At 43.3% G+C, this 16,681-nt stretch overlaps 1 protein-coding gene across 4 annotated transcripts in view; it reads right to left on the reverse strand.

The window, feature by feature from the left end:
- RGL1 (ral guanine nucleotide dissociation stimulator like 1) overlaps positions 1 to 16,681 on the reverse strand; it is a 94,604-nt gene that overhangs the window by 22,836 nt on the left and 55,087 nt on the right. For 3 of the 4 annotated variants that reach the window (XM_026044230.1, XM_026044231.1, XM_026044229.1), the window contains 2 exons: positions 8,540 to 8,617; positions 541 to 725 (listed from right to left, as the gene is read on the reverse strand). In XM_026044230.1, coding sequence (XP_025900015.1) covers positions 541 to 725; positions 8,540 to 8,617 — 263 coding nt within the window. Of the gene's footprint in view, positions 1 to 540; positions 726 to 8,539; positions 8,618 to 16,437; positions 16,554 to 16,681 lie in introns of all 4 variants that reach the window. The other variant, XM_026044232.1, reaches the window with a different exon arrangement.

A 16,681-nucleotide genomic window follows, 5' to 3' on the forward strand; every position in this document is an offset into this window, starting at 1 on the left:
GTCCTTGGATACTAGCAGCCAGCCACTCAAATAGGAAAAAACAGCCACAGGCACTTCCTTTGACATGATGGTAACTAGGAAGAAAAGCTTCATGACAACAGGGCTTGTGACTCAGGCTGCATTTTGTCACAGCCCAATAAGATGAGCTTTTTATTTGGGGGTTGAGGGGTTTTTTTCTTTGTTTATTTGTTTTTGTTTGTTTGTTTTTAAAAGCCAGCTGAAGAGCAGCCTTGAGTTTTAATTCAGTGATATGGGAAAGCTGTGACAATTAAGCACTTAGCTGCTGCAGCAATCCCCAGGCTTTGGCTGAATATCCGAAGTGTGAGATTTCCCAATTTTCCCTCAAGGAACAGACAAAGGAACCTACAGCCCGTGACTCCCCCCAACAACCTGCAGGCTCATTCACAAGTCTCCGGTGAACCTGACTTTGTTAGTGGCATCAAGATACTATCAGTCAGCAGGACAGTTAATAAAAAACTCCTGCGTTGGCATACAGGCTGGGAGAACAGAAAGGAAGGAGGAAGCTGCAAGGGAGCTTACTGTCATTTTCCACTTCTTGCTTCTGGAACTGCTCCAAGAGGTTCTGCGCCCTCCTCTCCGGGTCAGAGCCGGGCATACTTCTCTTCAGATAATCCAGCAATTTCAGCAAACATGGGTAGTTGGGGGGCTCGTTGAAGTCCTCAGAACACTGGTCAAGCCAGGCTCTTAARATTGATGCTATCGCACTGAAATCAAACACAAAGACAATTCTCTGGTTGTAGGAGATTTTTGCTTGGCTGTACTGTGACCACATTTGAATACCTAGCAGATGCTGTGCTCACCYTCAAAAGCACAACACAATTCCAACATAACTCTAGGGCTGATATACTCCCATGCCATCAGGAAAAGCTGTGCCCCAGAGAAGCTGCAGGGTTTGCACAGCCACCATTCCCTGGGATGTTGCAGAAAAACAGGAGAGGAAAGAGGGTTTTTCCAGGGCTCCTCTTGGCTTCCTCTGGCAGCAGCTGCCCAGCGGAAGTGCTAAATCAAACACTAACTTCGGTGCTTTCCTCCCATCAATCCCCACTGCCCAGTTTTGTGATTTTGCTTATGATAAAATGTGTAATGTAAAAATATATGAGCAGAAATTAGATTTCATGGGCTACTTTTTTAGTTTTATGCTGAAGGCAAAAAGGGGCAGTCAAATCACACCACCCAAGGACAAACAGGAGCAACTGAAAAAGCTTTCAAGCAAAGCTGCAAGCGGGTCCTGCCACACCTGCTCTACAAGGGGGGAAACTACAGTAACACTGAGTCAGCTCAGCTGCTCAGGAACACCCAAAATAAACCAAAAGTTATGAAAAGACAAACAATAAATTGTTAAATTGAGTTAAGTATCAGGCAAAAAAAGAGGCTAGGTATTCTTATGAGTGGTTACCCGTTAGGCAATGACTTGGAAAAAGGAGCTGCTCCTCAGGATGCTTTAGTGTTGGGATGTTACTCACACATACCTTGGTTGACGGCCACTTTCATAAACTAAAGAATAAACAGAGTTTAACACAGCCCCAGCCTCCCAGAGCAGGGTGAAAAGTTCACAGTAGTTACAGACACTGATTTTGCCAGCAAAATAATTGCAGTCAAGAGAGGATAAAGGAAAGGGAAATGGTACAAACGCTGTGGCTGGCCTGTTGCCCTTGCAGTGCCTGGGGTGGGCACGTCAGGAAAGGAAGGGCCTGCAGAAGAGCCTGTATCTTGCAGCAGTTTTACGTCGGGCGCCCTTGAGAAGAAACTGCCTGTACTTGATAGACCCAGAGGCCAACAGGGATGGGAGCCTTCCAAGAGTCCAGACAGGAAAGACACATCCACGTTTCATGAGCTGATTATGAGCTATAAATTTTTCCTTTCCACGTTTGTAGGCTGTAAGCAAACACTTTTCAATGTCACTGGCCTGACAACTGCAAATTCTGGGCTCCATTCTAGCTCAGACTCACAAGTTCTGCAGCTATTAGGCTTTTTTTTTTTTTTTTTTTAAGTAGAATTTACTCGGAGCCCATTTCTGGATGTGTGAGGCCTTAAAATCTCCTAGGATAAGGGAAAGGAGCATGCCTGGTTCTGCCACAGCCAACTGGGTGAACAAAACCAGCTCGTCCCTGCACTCTTGTCCACACGCTGCTGGGCAGGTGGGGACACTAGGGCAGCTCCCAGTGCCTCCTGAGCTCAGCATGGAGGAAATGGAAAACTTCATATCCCAGCTAGGAGCCAGGCAACAGGCTACCCAGAAACTCAGCGTAGCCCTTCCGAACCTGGAACACAGCTGCAGCCCTAGTCCTGAAGAGACTGCTTCTTGCCAAAAAGGCAAAGTCAGTGCTTGCTTTCCTGCCACAACTATCGCTAAAGAGYGAGTACACAGGAATGTCAATGACTAAGGAGAAAAACCTTAGGAGATGTGAGGTTTGCAAGAGAATAAGCAACTAATTTCTTACAAAATTAGGGATAGGGACAAGGAGAACCTCTCTGAGCTTCTCCAAGCCAATGCTAAAACCACCACTGGGATGACCTCTACAGAAGGCTGTTTCCTCTCTCCACTTTCCATGCAATGGCTTTCAGTCTCGCTCACACAAACTACATGAAGCCTGCTGTATTTTTTCAGTTTTGGTTGCTACATACTGTGCAGAGCTTCGCTGTTTGCATTCTTCAAAACCTGAACCTTAGCTTTAGATCAGGGCAATAGACTCATAAGACAGTAGCTCCTGCCATGTAGCCCCTTTTTAATTAGCACTGCGGTGAGTCATAGCACATGTTCTGCTCCTGTCTCCGTTTAGGAAAGGCTGCAGGACAAGGAGGTGGGATGCCTTTCTGCAGGACACAGGAAGCTGCTTGAGGAACAGCTCTGCAGCTTTGCATTGCATTAGCTGAGAAGCCAATCATTATTTCTCTTTGCTCTTCCAATCATTCTTTTTGCTTGATTGTAGTTTTCTTAGTTTCTTAGTAGTTCTTTCCCCCTCTTCCATTGCTTATACTGCCGTGTTCAACTCTGCTTCTAATGTAACCCCCTGCTCCCTGCTGTTGTTTTAGCTTAATTGGCTTTACCAGAACGAATGCTGACTGCTGCTTTCCCAAATGAACTTTAAATGCTTCCCGCCATGGCCTTCCCGGGCTCAAAACTCCCCAGCACCTCTGTTTCATTTGTCTCACATTCCTTTGGTGTCTGTTCTGGCAGAGAACAACAATTCCATCTACTGCTATTTAAACTGCACACACTGTTACCCACCAGGAACGTTAATGTGCCCAGGAAACACATGGCAGTTTCCCCAGGACGGTCTCACCRCACACAAATGTCTGGGACGATGCTTGATCCCACAGCAAACTCCAGCTCCTGCAGTATCACAGTGAGGGCTTCAGCACTGTGAGGGCTTCAGCACTGTCTATTTTAATGTAGACRAGGAGGAGTAAGCTGGCAAAACATATCCTGGGGTAGCTAAGTTCTTTAATTCCTCTGTGTTTTAGCAGTTCTACACCAGTGCTGGGGACCAAAGTGGGCAGATTGCAGCTCCACGTGGACTTGCTTTGTCTGTGGTTTCCCACCATGCGCCACAGCCCAAGTTTTGACAACAAATAAATTCCACATTTTGATAATAAAGCAGATGCAGTTAGGGCTCAACATTCAAGGCAASAACAGCCCCAAGCCTTCTGCTTCGCTTCTGGGACCTGTCAGTCCGCTGAATTCACTCCAAGGCTGCAAGCTGAAGCCAGTAGCAGAAGAAAACCACAGCCTCATACACCAAGAGGAGGCCTGACAGCACTTTCAACTGCTGTTCTCGCATATTTGGGATTTAAAGCTCAGGCCGCTGCCATGTTGGTGCCTGGAACAGTGGAAGAGGAGAGCTAGGGGGTGTGAAGCTCCTCTCTCTTTGCTCTACACAAACTGTTCCTGTTTCCCAGTCAGCCAAGAGGACTCCCGCAGGAATCCTCCTTTTACAGCACTGGGGATATGAGTGCACGAAGTAGCCAGGGGAAGGAAGGGGAGTTAAAGAAAGATATTTAAATTCCCATTTGAAAATTCCCACTACAGCCAGCAGACCATTTTCCAGCTCTATCCTCTATCCTTTTTTCTTTAGTATCCTTGAGAAATGTAGCCTTACTGGGGATTTAWAAAARCTCTTAARMATTCTTTTGTTTCAWAWAAAGGAGRAMAAAAAAAAAAAAAAAAAAAAAAGGCATCAAAACACAGTTCATTCTGTTGGCTGCACAGCGTGGACTCCGTTCCCATTCACACAGCCTTCCCTGCCTGCAGGCACTGCCAGAGCAGCCGTTCCCGAGTTGTGGCACACGGCAGAATCTCCTCTCCTGGGAACCTCATGGGCAGGAATCTTGCAGTCTCCTGCAGCAGGCTCAGGACGGGCTCCCTCAGTAACCCTGGCCCCACAGCCTGAACGGCGTCATGGGCACGCGGCCTCCGCACTCGCCTTGCACTCTCACAGCTAACCAGAGGCTTCCCCATATCAGTTAAGCAGAGCCAAGGTTTTATCTTTCACATGCTCAAATGCTTCACACTTGCCTCTGTCCTCAGCAAGCTCCAGGAGGGCCTTGAGTGCTTATCAGATGGGAAGGAAGCGTTGAGGGCCTTTAGTACCTTAAATGCACGAGYCTGTGCCTTGCTGCAGCGGCTGCCAGCGCTGGAGCTGGCCACAGCACAAGCTTTAAACCACCTCAAAGGAGCAGGGCTGAAATGGGCACAAAATGTATCACAGATCATTTTGCAGAGAAAAGTCAACCTTTTGACAGAGAGTTAAAAGTTAACTGAGCAATTCTGCTCTTTGAACAGAGATCACAGTGATCATGTCACATTACTAAAAGCGCTGTTTCTATCTTAAATGYAATATGGTTTCAATATGACCCAAAATCCCAAAACAGCAATAGGTACCTGGCTGGCTGATCCCCTTCCCAGAATATATCAGGGGCTCAAAATCTCTTTTTCATTACTATCTCATTCCAGTTTCCCATGACTACTGCCCATGAGGTATGGAGAGTCTGTGTATCAGACACGAGCTGGAAAAGTACTTTATTTCTTCTTGATCTACTTTTTCTTTCATTACTTTTTTATTGGGTGACATGTATCAAAGCACTCGAACTCTGCAACTTTTCCCTCAGCCTCCCTAACACACACACACACACACACGCGCGTGCGCGCACGAAAGAAAAACTCAAAAACAGCAAAATTACAGTAAGGGTATCTCTACATTCCCTAAAACATGTATGATCATTCGGACCCATCTTTAACTAGTAAGTTTTTCTTTAAGCTACTCATCATACTGCTAGTTTTCATTTATGTTTGCATGATGTATGGTTCTATTTTGGACTGCCACGTGTTTTATTGTGGTGTATGTTATTTGCCCTCTGAAAGTCAAGAGATTTCCTGAGCAAAAGACACCTAGTAAACAAAGAAGTTCAAAGACCAGGACTGTATCACTAGGAGGAGGAGGAGGGAGCTTGGTCACACTCTGACACAAGCACAGGCAGAACTGTGAATCTGTTTACATGATGCAAGGAAGAAGAGTGAAAAGAATCTTTTAAAACAGGGTCAAACAAGTCCCTCCTTACAAGGCTCTTATCAGGTAGCCGATACACTAGATTTCTGGGAACACAGGCTAAAGTCCATGAAACTCAGACATTCGACCAGTAAATGCATGTCACTTTTTTACTTTTTTAAGCTGACRAAATACATAATGCTGTTGAGAAGTTACTCATAACTTTTGAAGTTGCAAATTAGGGAACCTGGATTACTGAGCTTGAAAAAAATGACAAATGCCTTTGACATTTTCCTTCTCAAAATGCACCCCAACTCCATGCCACAAGCACAAGCAGCAGAGACTTGCAGTGTCAAAAGAAGTAACTAGTGGAATTACAGGGCAGCATATAGGCCCTAATACTCCTCTCACTCAAAATATTTTGCAGCAAAGTTTCATAAGATCTTTAAAAAGCCATACTTTTTTTTTTCTCCTGAAGCTACTTTTAAACTTTCTAGCATTTCTGTAGCATTTTTATTAATAAAACCAGTGGAAATGTTATAAATTTCATGGCAGTTTCTAACATCCCAAGTGGAATTTTAAACAAGAAAATTGCCACAACAGGAGCCTGATAAAAATCAATGCAGAATATTGCTGCTCTCCAACTATGTAACCCCCACTGGGGCAGTCTGTCTCGGAGAAATACAGAGTTAAAGGCAAGAAATATCATAGCTTTGGTCCTACTTCCTCTTACTTCTCCAAGTCCTATAAAGCAGAGCACAACACCGCATTGCTGTTCTATGAGAGAAGAGGGTAAATGCAATTACGTTAGAATTACCTTCAGACAAGAGAAAACCTGAACTACTAGAACTACATGTTTCACCACCACCTTACAAAGCCAACCTCTTTTCCAGGGTCCATTAATCACAACTAAGAGACAAGTAGCAAGAGCAACTGAGAGGTAATGGAAATTTTTAAGGCAGGAAAGTAAATTTACATTTGTACCAAATCAGTTAAAACACATACAGATGACGTGCATTGCTGTCTACTTCATTATCAAACTTCCTACAAATAGCTGGTTTCAAATCCACATGTAAAAAGTATTTTTCCATGAGGGCCAAAGGATCAAACTAACTGTGATCAACACCTCATGCTAGTTATGCCTTAGWCAGACTCACCACAAGCTGGGCTGCCCAGGAACACAAGCTCCATCAGTTTGTCACTCACTGCCTGTGCAAAGGACTTACAGGCCAGGGAGATGACGAGAGGGAGGGCAGTGTGGAGGCAGCGGAAAGCAACTATATTTTAAACTGTATGCAAGGAGAAAAACAACTCTGCTTTAAAAACTAATATGCTTTTAATTAAGAGGAGGTTAAATGGCTGCCCAAGAGTTGCCTGTTTTGGATGGGAGCCTAGAATGCTACTGGCTCCCTGGTGTGTCAACCCACTACATAGGATCATCTTCTTAAAGCTTGGGAGCAAGTTGAAGCTATCATCTGTTCTTCAGTGTGTCTTTGRTGACAAAATGAGATGAAAAAGGAGATCATTCTCTTAATGTCACCCACTAAAGAATGTGGGATTTGAGCTCTGGTGAAATCTCAAGGGGCAAGAACAGCATCCCAAACCACTGGAGTTTGTAGCCTTTCTGATTTTTTTTCTTTATTCTTATAACAAAATGTTATTCCTTGTTAGCTAAGTATAGTATTTTTTGAAAATACCATAACATTTACAGTTCTAGTTAAAGCTCTAGATTTTTTTTTTCTGCAATCAAACAAACGTAGTTATTTCTGTCCTCACAGAAAGCTGAATTCCCGTGAAGGAGGAGCCTTTACCAGTTCATCTGCGGTGTTAAGCAAAACGATTTCATAAAGGATGACACGAGGCAATGCAACCCCACRGTCTAACTGTTCACTTCACACAGTGCAGGGCAGGAAGATGCTTGATCCATTAACGGCACATTTCTGGATCAGGAATATTGGAATCATTCTAAACCAGATTCAGAAACCCCTATGCCAGCACACAGGTCATCACAGAAGCAAGTAGTGTGAAGGACAGATCCCAGTATTGTAAAACAAAACATAATTTGAGTAAACATGCAATGCTATTGTCCCATTAATCTAAATCTTAGGAATGAAAAATATACTGCAGCAGTTTTCTCATATTTCTTGATTGGACTGTGTATTTCATGTGAAGGAAATTAAAAAAAGGTGGGTTTTTTTCTTTCCTATTTTAAACAAATRGAGGCTAAGTTTTAAGGTTTCATCTTCCACCACACTTTTGCCAAATCAGTACAAGGATAACATTCTATTTAAGGTTTTCGTAACCAATAGAAGCTGTGACAGAATTATAGGAAAACTCACAATCCTGACCAATGTTGACAAGAATCAGGCATCTCCAAATACTGTAAAAGAATACAACCACTCAGCTACTTTCTACTTCCAGAATGTATGCAAGTCGCAGATGTCAAAAAAATGAATGATGACCTGGCATTCCTTTTACACCCAGTGGATGAAGATAAAATGCAATGTGATACTAGCGATGCACATGATACTAATAAAAAACCAAGCCRCCTTTTCATTTAAACAAAATTGTAAGACAGCTTTGCAAATTTTCCTGCAACACAGGATGGCAGAAGTATTTAAAAGCACCACAGTAAATCACATGGGACACTGAGGGAGAAGATACACGTATAGGCACAACACCTAATGCAACCTTAGCTGTCTGCAGACACTGTGGTAATGAAATCAGTCAAAAGCAATAGCCATTTACTGCTGCAGATAAGTTAAGCAAGGAAAACAAACATCCCTTGCATGTTTAACCAAAAACCACTGGCCTAGCAAGGTATAACACATTCACCTCTGCGACAGTCTCCCTGACGGAAGGGTTCGGGGGCTGTATTAGGGATGTGTTACAGACTGTTGGTATTGGGCCTTTTGAACAGCAAGCAAAGAGCACCATGTATTTTCCAAGGGAAACAACAGCTGCTCTCCCCACATACTCTGATGGCAAGGGGTCTGACTGGGCCTCGCTGCAGRAGGAAAAGTCACACTTACTTCCTGAGTACTGTTTTGGACCCGGAGGAATTCTGATTCCCATCATCTTCACAGCTTGAGGTCTCCAGGTTTCCATACCTAAAGAACAAGATGGGTGTTTAGAGCAACATCTATTGAATAAGAAAGGCCAAATAACATAAGTTTTATACAATTATTGCAAACAGTTAAAGAGAGGTTTTAGCACAAACTCTAAGTGTGTAATCTCACAGCTGGGCAAGGCACTGGAATATTTCTTCATTTAGAAGGAAAAATTACTAAAGAGAGAGCAGTATCTTCAAACCTAGCCTGTTTGCATATATGAAATACAGAGTCCTCTTTGCCCGCATGCAAGATGAAGCAGAAGTTTCCTTGCTCACAGCTCCAGGATGCTGCCAGTTTTCACCCCATCCTTTCTCAGAGCGATTTTCCAGCATATAGTGGGGCTGAACAAATCCCTTTCTCCTCCTCAGTCCATTTTGCTAGTATCTGTCATTCCTTCCAGCTCCAGGTGTTATCTCAAACAAAGCTACCAAACAAAGCTACCAAAGCTACCAAACAAAGCTACAGCCACTTTTGCCCACACCACTGGCACAGTTGACGTTAGTGATCTGTAGTGGAGTGAGAATACCAGGGGGAAAGAGGCAACCGCAGGCACAACTCCAGCTCTGAGATTGTCACCTCCGCGTGCAGCGCCTGTGCCTCAGAGGCAGGATTAGGTGCTCGCGCTTTCAAAACGGGTGCTCATTGTTTCACACACAGCTCCATAAAGAATTTAATGGTTCATTACAGCCAGCTTTAATGAAGGAGGACAGCTACTCTCAGTCCAGAACAAGGCAAGCTGATTTTACGCATTTCAGTGTGCTTGAATAATTTTGCTTGTGAGGCACCTGCAGTTAATTGGAACACAGCGAACATGGCAAGTGCATACACGAGTCTTCAAGTGTTTGTGATATGTTTGAGCAGGATAAGATAAAGAAAATACCAAGGGCTGCTGGCTTGTACACAGAAGGATCATGGCAGAACCATAACAAATTCATCCAAAGTATTTAGATGGACAGAAGGAAGAGATGGCAGTTTTATGCTCCTCTAAGATATCAGCCTACAACTTTATATAAGAATCACAGATCTGTAACGAAAAACAACTAGTGCAATTGAATTCAATCTCATTCTCCATTACAAGCTGGCCACATATACAAAGCAAACTCAAACTAAGCTGGTAATCCACCCAACAGAAGTAAAGTAGCCACAGTTGTAAGGAGTTAGCTTGGGCTTATTTAACCTTGCAAATACTATGGTGAAGCCATTTGCATTATCTGAGACAGCTCATTGAAAACTCAGTCTGGCACCTCTACATTGTGCAGAGACACAACAAAAATGATAAATTGTTACCACAAGTTTGTCCCTAAAGCTGAGAACAAAATCATAGCAGCACAGCCTGTCCAATGCACTGCTGCAACTAGGTGAGGGTTCCTGGGTCAGTGGGGAAGATTTCCAGAATGTCAGCATTTCATTTAATCAGTCCATGGGGAAAAGGCATGGATAAAATCCTGCAGATTCTTCTGTTTTTAATGGATTAAATTTTTCTCAGCTAGACCAAAATGATACTGCCGTACTACTGGCACTACAGGGCCACAGAAGCATAAGACCTGGATTTAAAGAGTTCTTAAAATTGAAAGTCTCTTTAAATAGAGGTACAAACAGGATAAATGATTCAGTGAGCTAATCCAAGCATAAAAATAAAAATGTCTACTTAAACTGACGATAAGGTAAAAATTAATTCTAGGCACAGTGAATAACACCTTACTTGGTGTAACACTCACGAAGTTGTTACTTGGTACAAGAAGGGCTGTCAGTCTTGCTCTGAATTTTTCCGGAGCCGCAGTGTCGCTTGTGCTTTCTCCTATATTCTCCCAAGCAGTTACACATCCTACCCAGGCTCATTTCACGGAGATCAGTGCTCCCAAAGCTGCAAAACTGAAGGAATATCTGCTCTCCAACCCCCTGCTTGCCTGAATCCACCACTTACCCTCTCTGGCCGCTCTTACCTCAATCACACTCTCAACACTTATTCTAGTGTTTGCAATTCAAAATGAATACAATTCTCTATTTAATAAACTCAGGGAGACGCACGAACAGGCACACTGCCAAACACCTCAGAGAGCTCTGCTTTGCTCAGCTGAGGGGTACAATTCAACCTGCTTCCATTTATTTTAAAATCTATTGCTTTCAACTTGCTTTTACTAGGCCTATATATTGTCCCCAATCAAGATATTCACCGCACACACGAACATGAGGGCTACTCCTCTCCTGTAGCTCAAGGGAGAGCGTTTCACTGCTCGCAGCTATCTGCTAGGTAACCCAACCAAAACACTTTGTAATCGATAAAAAGGACATTTTTCCCCTTCCTGAGAGGGACATGCAAGGAAAAGCTTCCATTTTTCAATTACAGTGAGATTTTTATATTCATCTCTCATAACTTGCCATTAGCTCTTACAGGAAGATTTATTGAGATGACTCATGGTATCATTCTGCCAGTACTCTGTGAAATAGCAGAGAGGAATTTGGAGAATGTTAGGCATTTGCATCTAAATCCCACCAGAGATGCACATGCTGATTTTTGCGATATAAATCAATAAAACAGTAATAAAAAGCAGGCAAATTTCTGTACCAAAGCTGAGCAGCATGCAAGATTTCCTGGTATTGCCAAACCTCAGGCTCTCTCTCATCCTGAGCCAGCTTTGCACAAACAGCAGGGCATTAAAGGCGGGTTAGGAGGAGTTAATGATATATGTGATGCAAAGAGGAGCACTGCTGGTCGCTGCCTACCGGCCCAGCGCCGGACAAAGAGGCTTTCACTCCGTGCGGGCCGGAACGCGCTGCGCACAAAGAGGGACATGTGAAACAAAAGGATCCTGGAGCCCACAGACCTTTTCAGCCTCACTCGGCGTTTGGGAAGCTACAGATTCCAATCAAAGGAGCTCACTAAGCAGATGAGATCAGAATGTAATGGCCAGGCCTGAATATTTAAATACTGAAAAACTGAAAATGCAGCCCTGCATTTCTGCCAAGGGAAGAGAAGAAGAGCAAAGAAAGTGCCCTATAAATTAGTAGGAAATAAGAAGGGAAATTCAGTTCCCTACTGAATTCCTAAACAAATCCCTTATTTAGGGTTTGACAGCCTACAAATGTCAAAACAAGCAGTAAATAACTGAAAGAACAGACAATCCGTAGGAATCATACTGTGTTTTGAATTATAACCACACAGCATCACTGAAATAATATCATAACTGAGGCCAAGATGATAAATTAGCTGGTGTATAGGAAAACAAAAGAGGAATGAAGAGATGCTACAGCAACAGAAGTGGGCAAGACACCATACCAAGTTATGGTCCTAAAACCCGGGGCTCTCCAGCTGAAGAAACCACTCTTGAGAACYTCCTGAAGAAACGAATGGCACAAGCGGAACATTCCTGCCCAGGGAAGAAGCTCTAGAAATGGCCAGAGATCACTGATCTGGGGGAATGGATGAAAAGGGATGAAACAGAGAGCTACTTGGACCATTCCTCATGCGAATGGGGCAGGGGAAACAGCACTTGCACCCTAGAAAAAGCTGGAYGCAGCAGATTTGCTTACCCGAACTTTCAGCATGGGTTCATTGAGAACTAACTATGGAAAGAAGTTCCACTCCAGATCCAGTAAAACCAGAATTAACAAAAGCAGACACTTTGGTACATGGGGCTTTTTATTCATTCTCCTTCGGATTTGACCCATCTTCCCATCCTCTGCATTACATAAAATGGCACAGGCATTAYGAGACTCTTCTAGCTTTTGGAGAGCTGCGTATCCTCTCCTACCCTGCCTACTCTTCCTACTCAAGCCGATTCCTTCAATACTCCCTTCCTGTTTACTTTTCATTTGCACTCTAGCAAGCAATCCTCCAGCAAYAGAAAAGAACTGAAAAAGCAGAACCTACTTGCCTGCTATCAGTTCTTCCAACTCTAGTTCCTCATTCAAACAGTGTCCGTTCCCTTCTTCGTGGGAGGTACTTGCCTGCCTGCTTTGCCTCTCAGGCCCCATTTCCTCACTCCAAGAGCTTCTATCTAACATCCACACATCAAAACACTGAAATAACTTTTCTTCCTTTCAATTTTCCTACCAACTTCTCCTAAACAAACATAAAATACCAGAATTTATAGTGTTAACAACTTGGCAGATTTTCAAAGTTGTGTAGTGCATTTAGCTGCCAAACTTCTATGAATACTGAAGGGATGTGAATGTCCAATCGCCCTTAAATAGCTTGAAAATACAAACTTCTTCCTTCTTCTCACTTTTTAATTTACTAGCCTAGGTCCAAAGCTGTGTTTATTTTGATTTCTGAACTTTAACCTAAGATTACCTTTAGGTTCACTTCTCTATGCTGATGGAAAATCCATATACAAGCAAAATAATCAATAGGGCTTCAGGCTCAGACTTAAYAGAGAGCAAAAGCTTAATTTGAGCAGATTTTCAGTCTCCAAGAAATGTTAAAAGTTTCCCTGAAAGCAAGTAACACAATCTCAGTATATTAAAGAGAGAAATATTAAAGACAGTACTTTAAAGAGATTTATATTAACAATTTACAGCTTTTCCTTGACATTTTCTGCAACTCCCCACACTGCAGGGCAGAATCCACCTTCAGAAGCCTCTCGCCTTGCGCACTCGGTCTGCTTGTGTCTTGCTGTGCTGACACTGCTAGCACGGGATGTGGGAGTCAGAAACCCAGGCAGTGCAACACGCATTTGTGTGATTCCTGCCGGGAAGCGAGTGAATCCATGGGTGTTTAGCTTYGGGAGGACACAGTCTCCTGCTCTCCTACGCAATGGGAGGAGGATTAAAGGCAACACAAGTAGCACGCGTGTCTCTAGCCCTACAAGACAAAACACCACTAACTGCACTCCAGCTTAAAGAAGAAGTGAGAATTGCAGCAGAACCGCCAAAGCCACCCCCTGAACTCCCAATGCTTCTAAAACCTCACACACTGCAGGGCACAACATCACCACTTATTTTAGCAGACTAAAGGCCCAACTGGGCTAGGGAAATTGTTAGAAGATCTCACAAAAACTTATCATGACGCAGACGCATTTAAGCAAAGTGCACATTATTCTGAATTACTCACATTCAGTAAAAAGTATCTCTCTGTCTCTCTCTCTCTCTTTTTTTTTTTCTCCCCCCTCCTGACCCACTATGTCCATGTCTCTCAAGCACGGCAGCTGCTTGGGCATTTGTCTCTGCCACTTGGGCAGAAGCATCTCACCTTTCTTGGCCAGAAAGAATGTTCCATGCCCCAAATCCAGCAGAACAAGAGAACCATCCACTGATTCCTGTGTTACACTGACACAGTGATGGAAGGAGGGAGGGAGGAAGGAAAAAAGGAAGGGAGCGAGAGATGAACTCTTAGGATTTCCTAGGAGTTTTATCATTTATTGRGAAAAGCTGGGGATAATGGAGCCAAGGTCAGGCAGCCCAGAAGCCTGCAAGRACATACAGCAGCACACAGGACTCCATCTTTCCTGGATCCTTCTCCTCAAATCACCAACACGGCCATGAATAACAAGGGCCTCACTTCTCAGAGGAGGGTATCAATTTTCCCATTGTCTGTCTGAATCCTCAAAAGAAATCCATTGCAGAACACCTGCACACACATTTCAATGGCAACAAAGAAGCGAGTCCCGTCTGCTCAATTTTCTTGCAGTTAATGCTTCCTCCTGGTTTTACTCCTCTTACACACTCCTGGGAAAATCTAGGAAAGATCGGATCAGACTCAGAAATTAGGCTTGCCACTTCTTCCATGCTGCAATCTAATTATAACGTTACAGATCTAATTCCTAGATATGAAAAATATTAAAAATTAAAATTGCAGAGTTAACTGAGCTAAGTGGCAACACAAACACAATTTACAGCTACCTTTACTGCATTAAGCTGGGATTTTTACAGGAGCCTAAAGAGTTTAGGTATCTCGTGACCAATGGTTCTCAGAGTCTGAGTAATTACTTTCTTCAGGCTGTTTTTAAAATCCCATAATTAGTGCCTATATTTAAAAGCAATATGCAAGCAGAAACTGCAGCATATGATGAGTAAACTTCATCATGATCTTGAGTTTTTTTCTCCTAGTTTCCTCTTCYGTAAGTATCTGATTTTATGACCTCAGTGTCCCACTAATCTTGCAGGTTTCTATTTTTCTTATGATACATTTTTTCCAAGGGAAAGTACAGGGGAGCAGAACCATTACCAGAACCTGTGTGAAGAAGCAAGATTCCCCAAACACTTTTCCATGATCTTTGCGCAGCCTGCTCCAACATCTGAGCCTCAACACTTTAATGGCTAGTGATGAAACACACTAAACAAGCACAGTGGCTAATAGGCTAAATGACTGTAGGATGGATTGCCTTGCAACAGATTACCCCTCTGGCTCCAACAGTGAGTTTAAAATTCTTCAATTCTCAATTGCATAGAGATTATTTAATTATCTCAGCATTCATTAACTGACAACTCTGGAGTCTGATGCTCCCTTATCAAGAGACAAAGCTGGAGAGGCAGCAGCAGGGAGAGCCCAGCCCCAGTGCCCAACTCACCCCTCGGTCGCCCAGGGGCAGCGGGGAGCCGCGCTTGGCTTCTGGGCCACGGCGCCTGGAGCACCCATCTAGACCAGGCACTGCACGTGCAAGGAGCAGCCAGCCCGTGCCAGGGGGAACTCCTCAGCACAGTCCCCCACACAGGAGCAGAGAAAGGGGCCAGCAGACCAAGGTGTGAGCCCCCTTCCCACAGCTTTGCACTGACCAAAGAGCTTCCATTAAGGACATGATGTAGCCTCTAGGACCAAGGTTTCTTCTTCCTCCCAACCACTACATGCTCAGCATGAACCTAGGTTAACAGATTTGATAAGAGATTCTAGCCTTGCCTATCAGATGCATGGCAGCCTTTATAACGAGGTGAATTATCTAGTGCAAGATAAAAATTGCCCATGCCCTGAGGACAACAAAAGCCACTGGATACAGACATCTGTGTAATGTAATGACATACAGGCATCCAGGTCAAACTCCAAGTCTCTGCGAGGCAAGAGCTGCATCCTCCCTTTGACTCAGTATACTCCTATATTTCTGCTCACCAGCATACTCCTCTCAAGCCAAGAAGGAGTCTTTAATTGAAATTATGAGTCTGTACAATCAGGTTTAGAGTCATCTCTAACTACCAACTTAGATTACCTGAGCCACTCAAGTTCTCAATCATTACAGAAAGAAAATTCCCCTAAATATAAACCAAATTAATACAGGAGAACCCCAAAAGGCATGAATGAGAAGTCTGGGAAACTACAGACTCAAAGCAACACTCTGTTAGGGAACTAGTAGTTAAAATACACATTCTGGGCAAAAGGCTTAATTGGAAAAAAATATTATTGCTTTTTTGTTGTTGTTTGTTTTTTTTTTTTTTTTTAATGCAAACCTTTTCAATAAAGTTCCTTCTTCCAAAACTGAAATTCACCATACAGGATCACTAGTAGCTGAAAGAAACAGTGTACATGAAAACAACTGTTGATGTCTGTGAATTTGCAACTGTTCAGCAATTTCCAGGCTAACAGAGCAGAAGCTTCCCAAGAAATGTTGTCACTTKGAGAGTCAACATGGCTTTAACTTCCTGTAATCAACATCAACTAAGTGACCTTTCCTATTTTCTCCAGAAGTAGTTATCTCCAAAGCAGAATCAAGCAAAATAAAAATCAAACTTTCAGAAGGATTTACACATTCAGAAAAATGCTTCCTCATCACTTCTAGTTCTCAGTAAATAGACGCTGTCAATCAGAGCTGGCATGTACTGAGAATTAATGTTCACAGGAGCAAAGCTAACTGTGCAGTCTGCTCTTTTTTTCTCATCTGACATCTTACCTGGCTGTGAAGTTCTCACAGTTACTCTGCTTGAGCAACCAAGTTGTTATTACAGTCACAGCAGGCCTGGCCGCCAAGCATTTCGGCATCAGTGTTAATTGAGCCACATAACATTCCTATGAGGCAAGCAGTATTACACTCCTCAGATACAAAAGAGAGGCATGAACAGCTTAAACATGCCTTGTTCCATATCTACCTAGTGGGAGAGCCAAAATTAAACCCTAGGATTTTTAAAGCTAGCCTT

Source organism: Nothoprocta perdicaria, unplaced genomic scaffold (assembly GCF_003342845.1).
Source record: "Nothoprocta perdicaria isolate Ctin4 unplaced genomic scaffold, notPer1 scaffold_355, whole genome shotgun sequence".
NCBI lineage: Eukaryota > Metazoa > Chordata > Aves > Tinamiformes > Tinamidae > Nothoprocta > Nothoprocta perdicaria.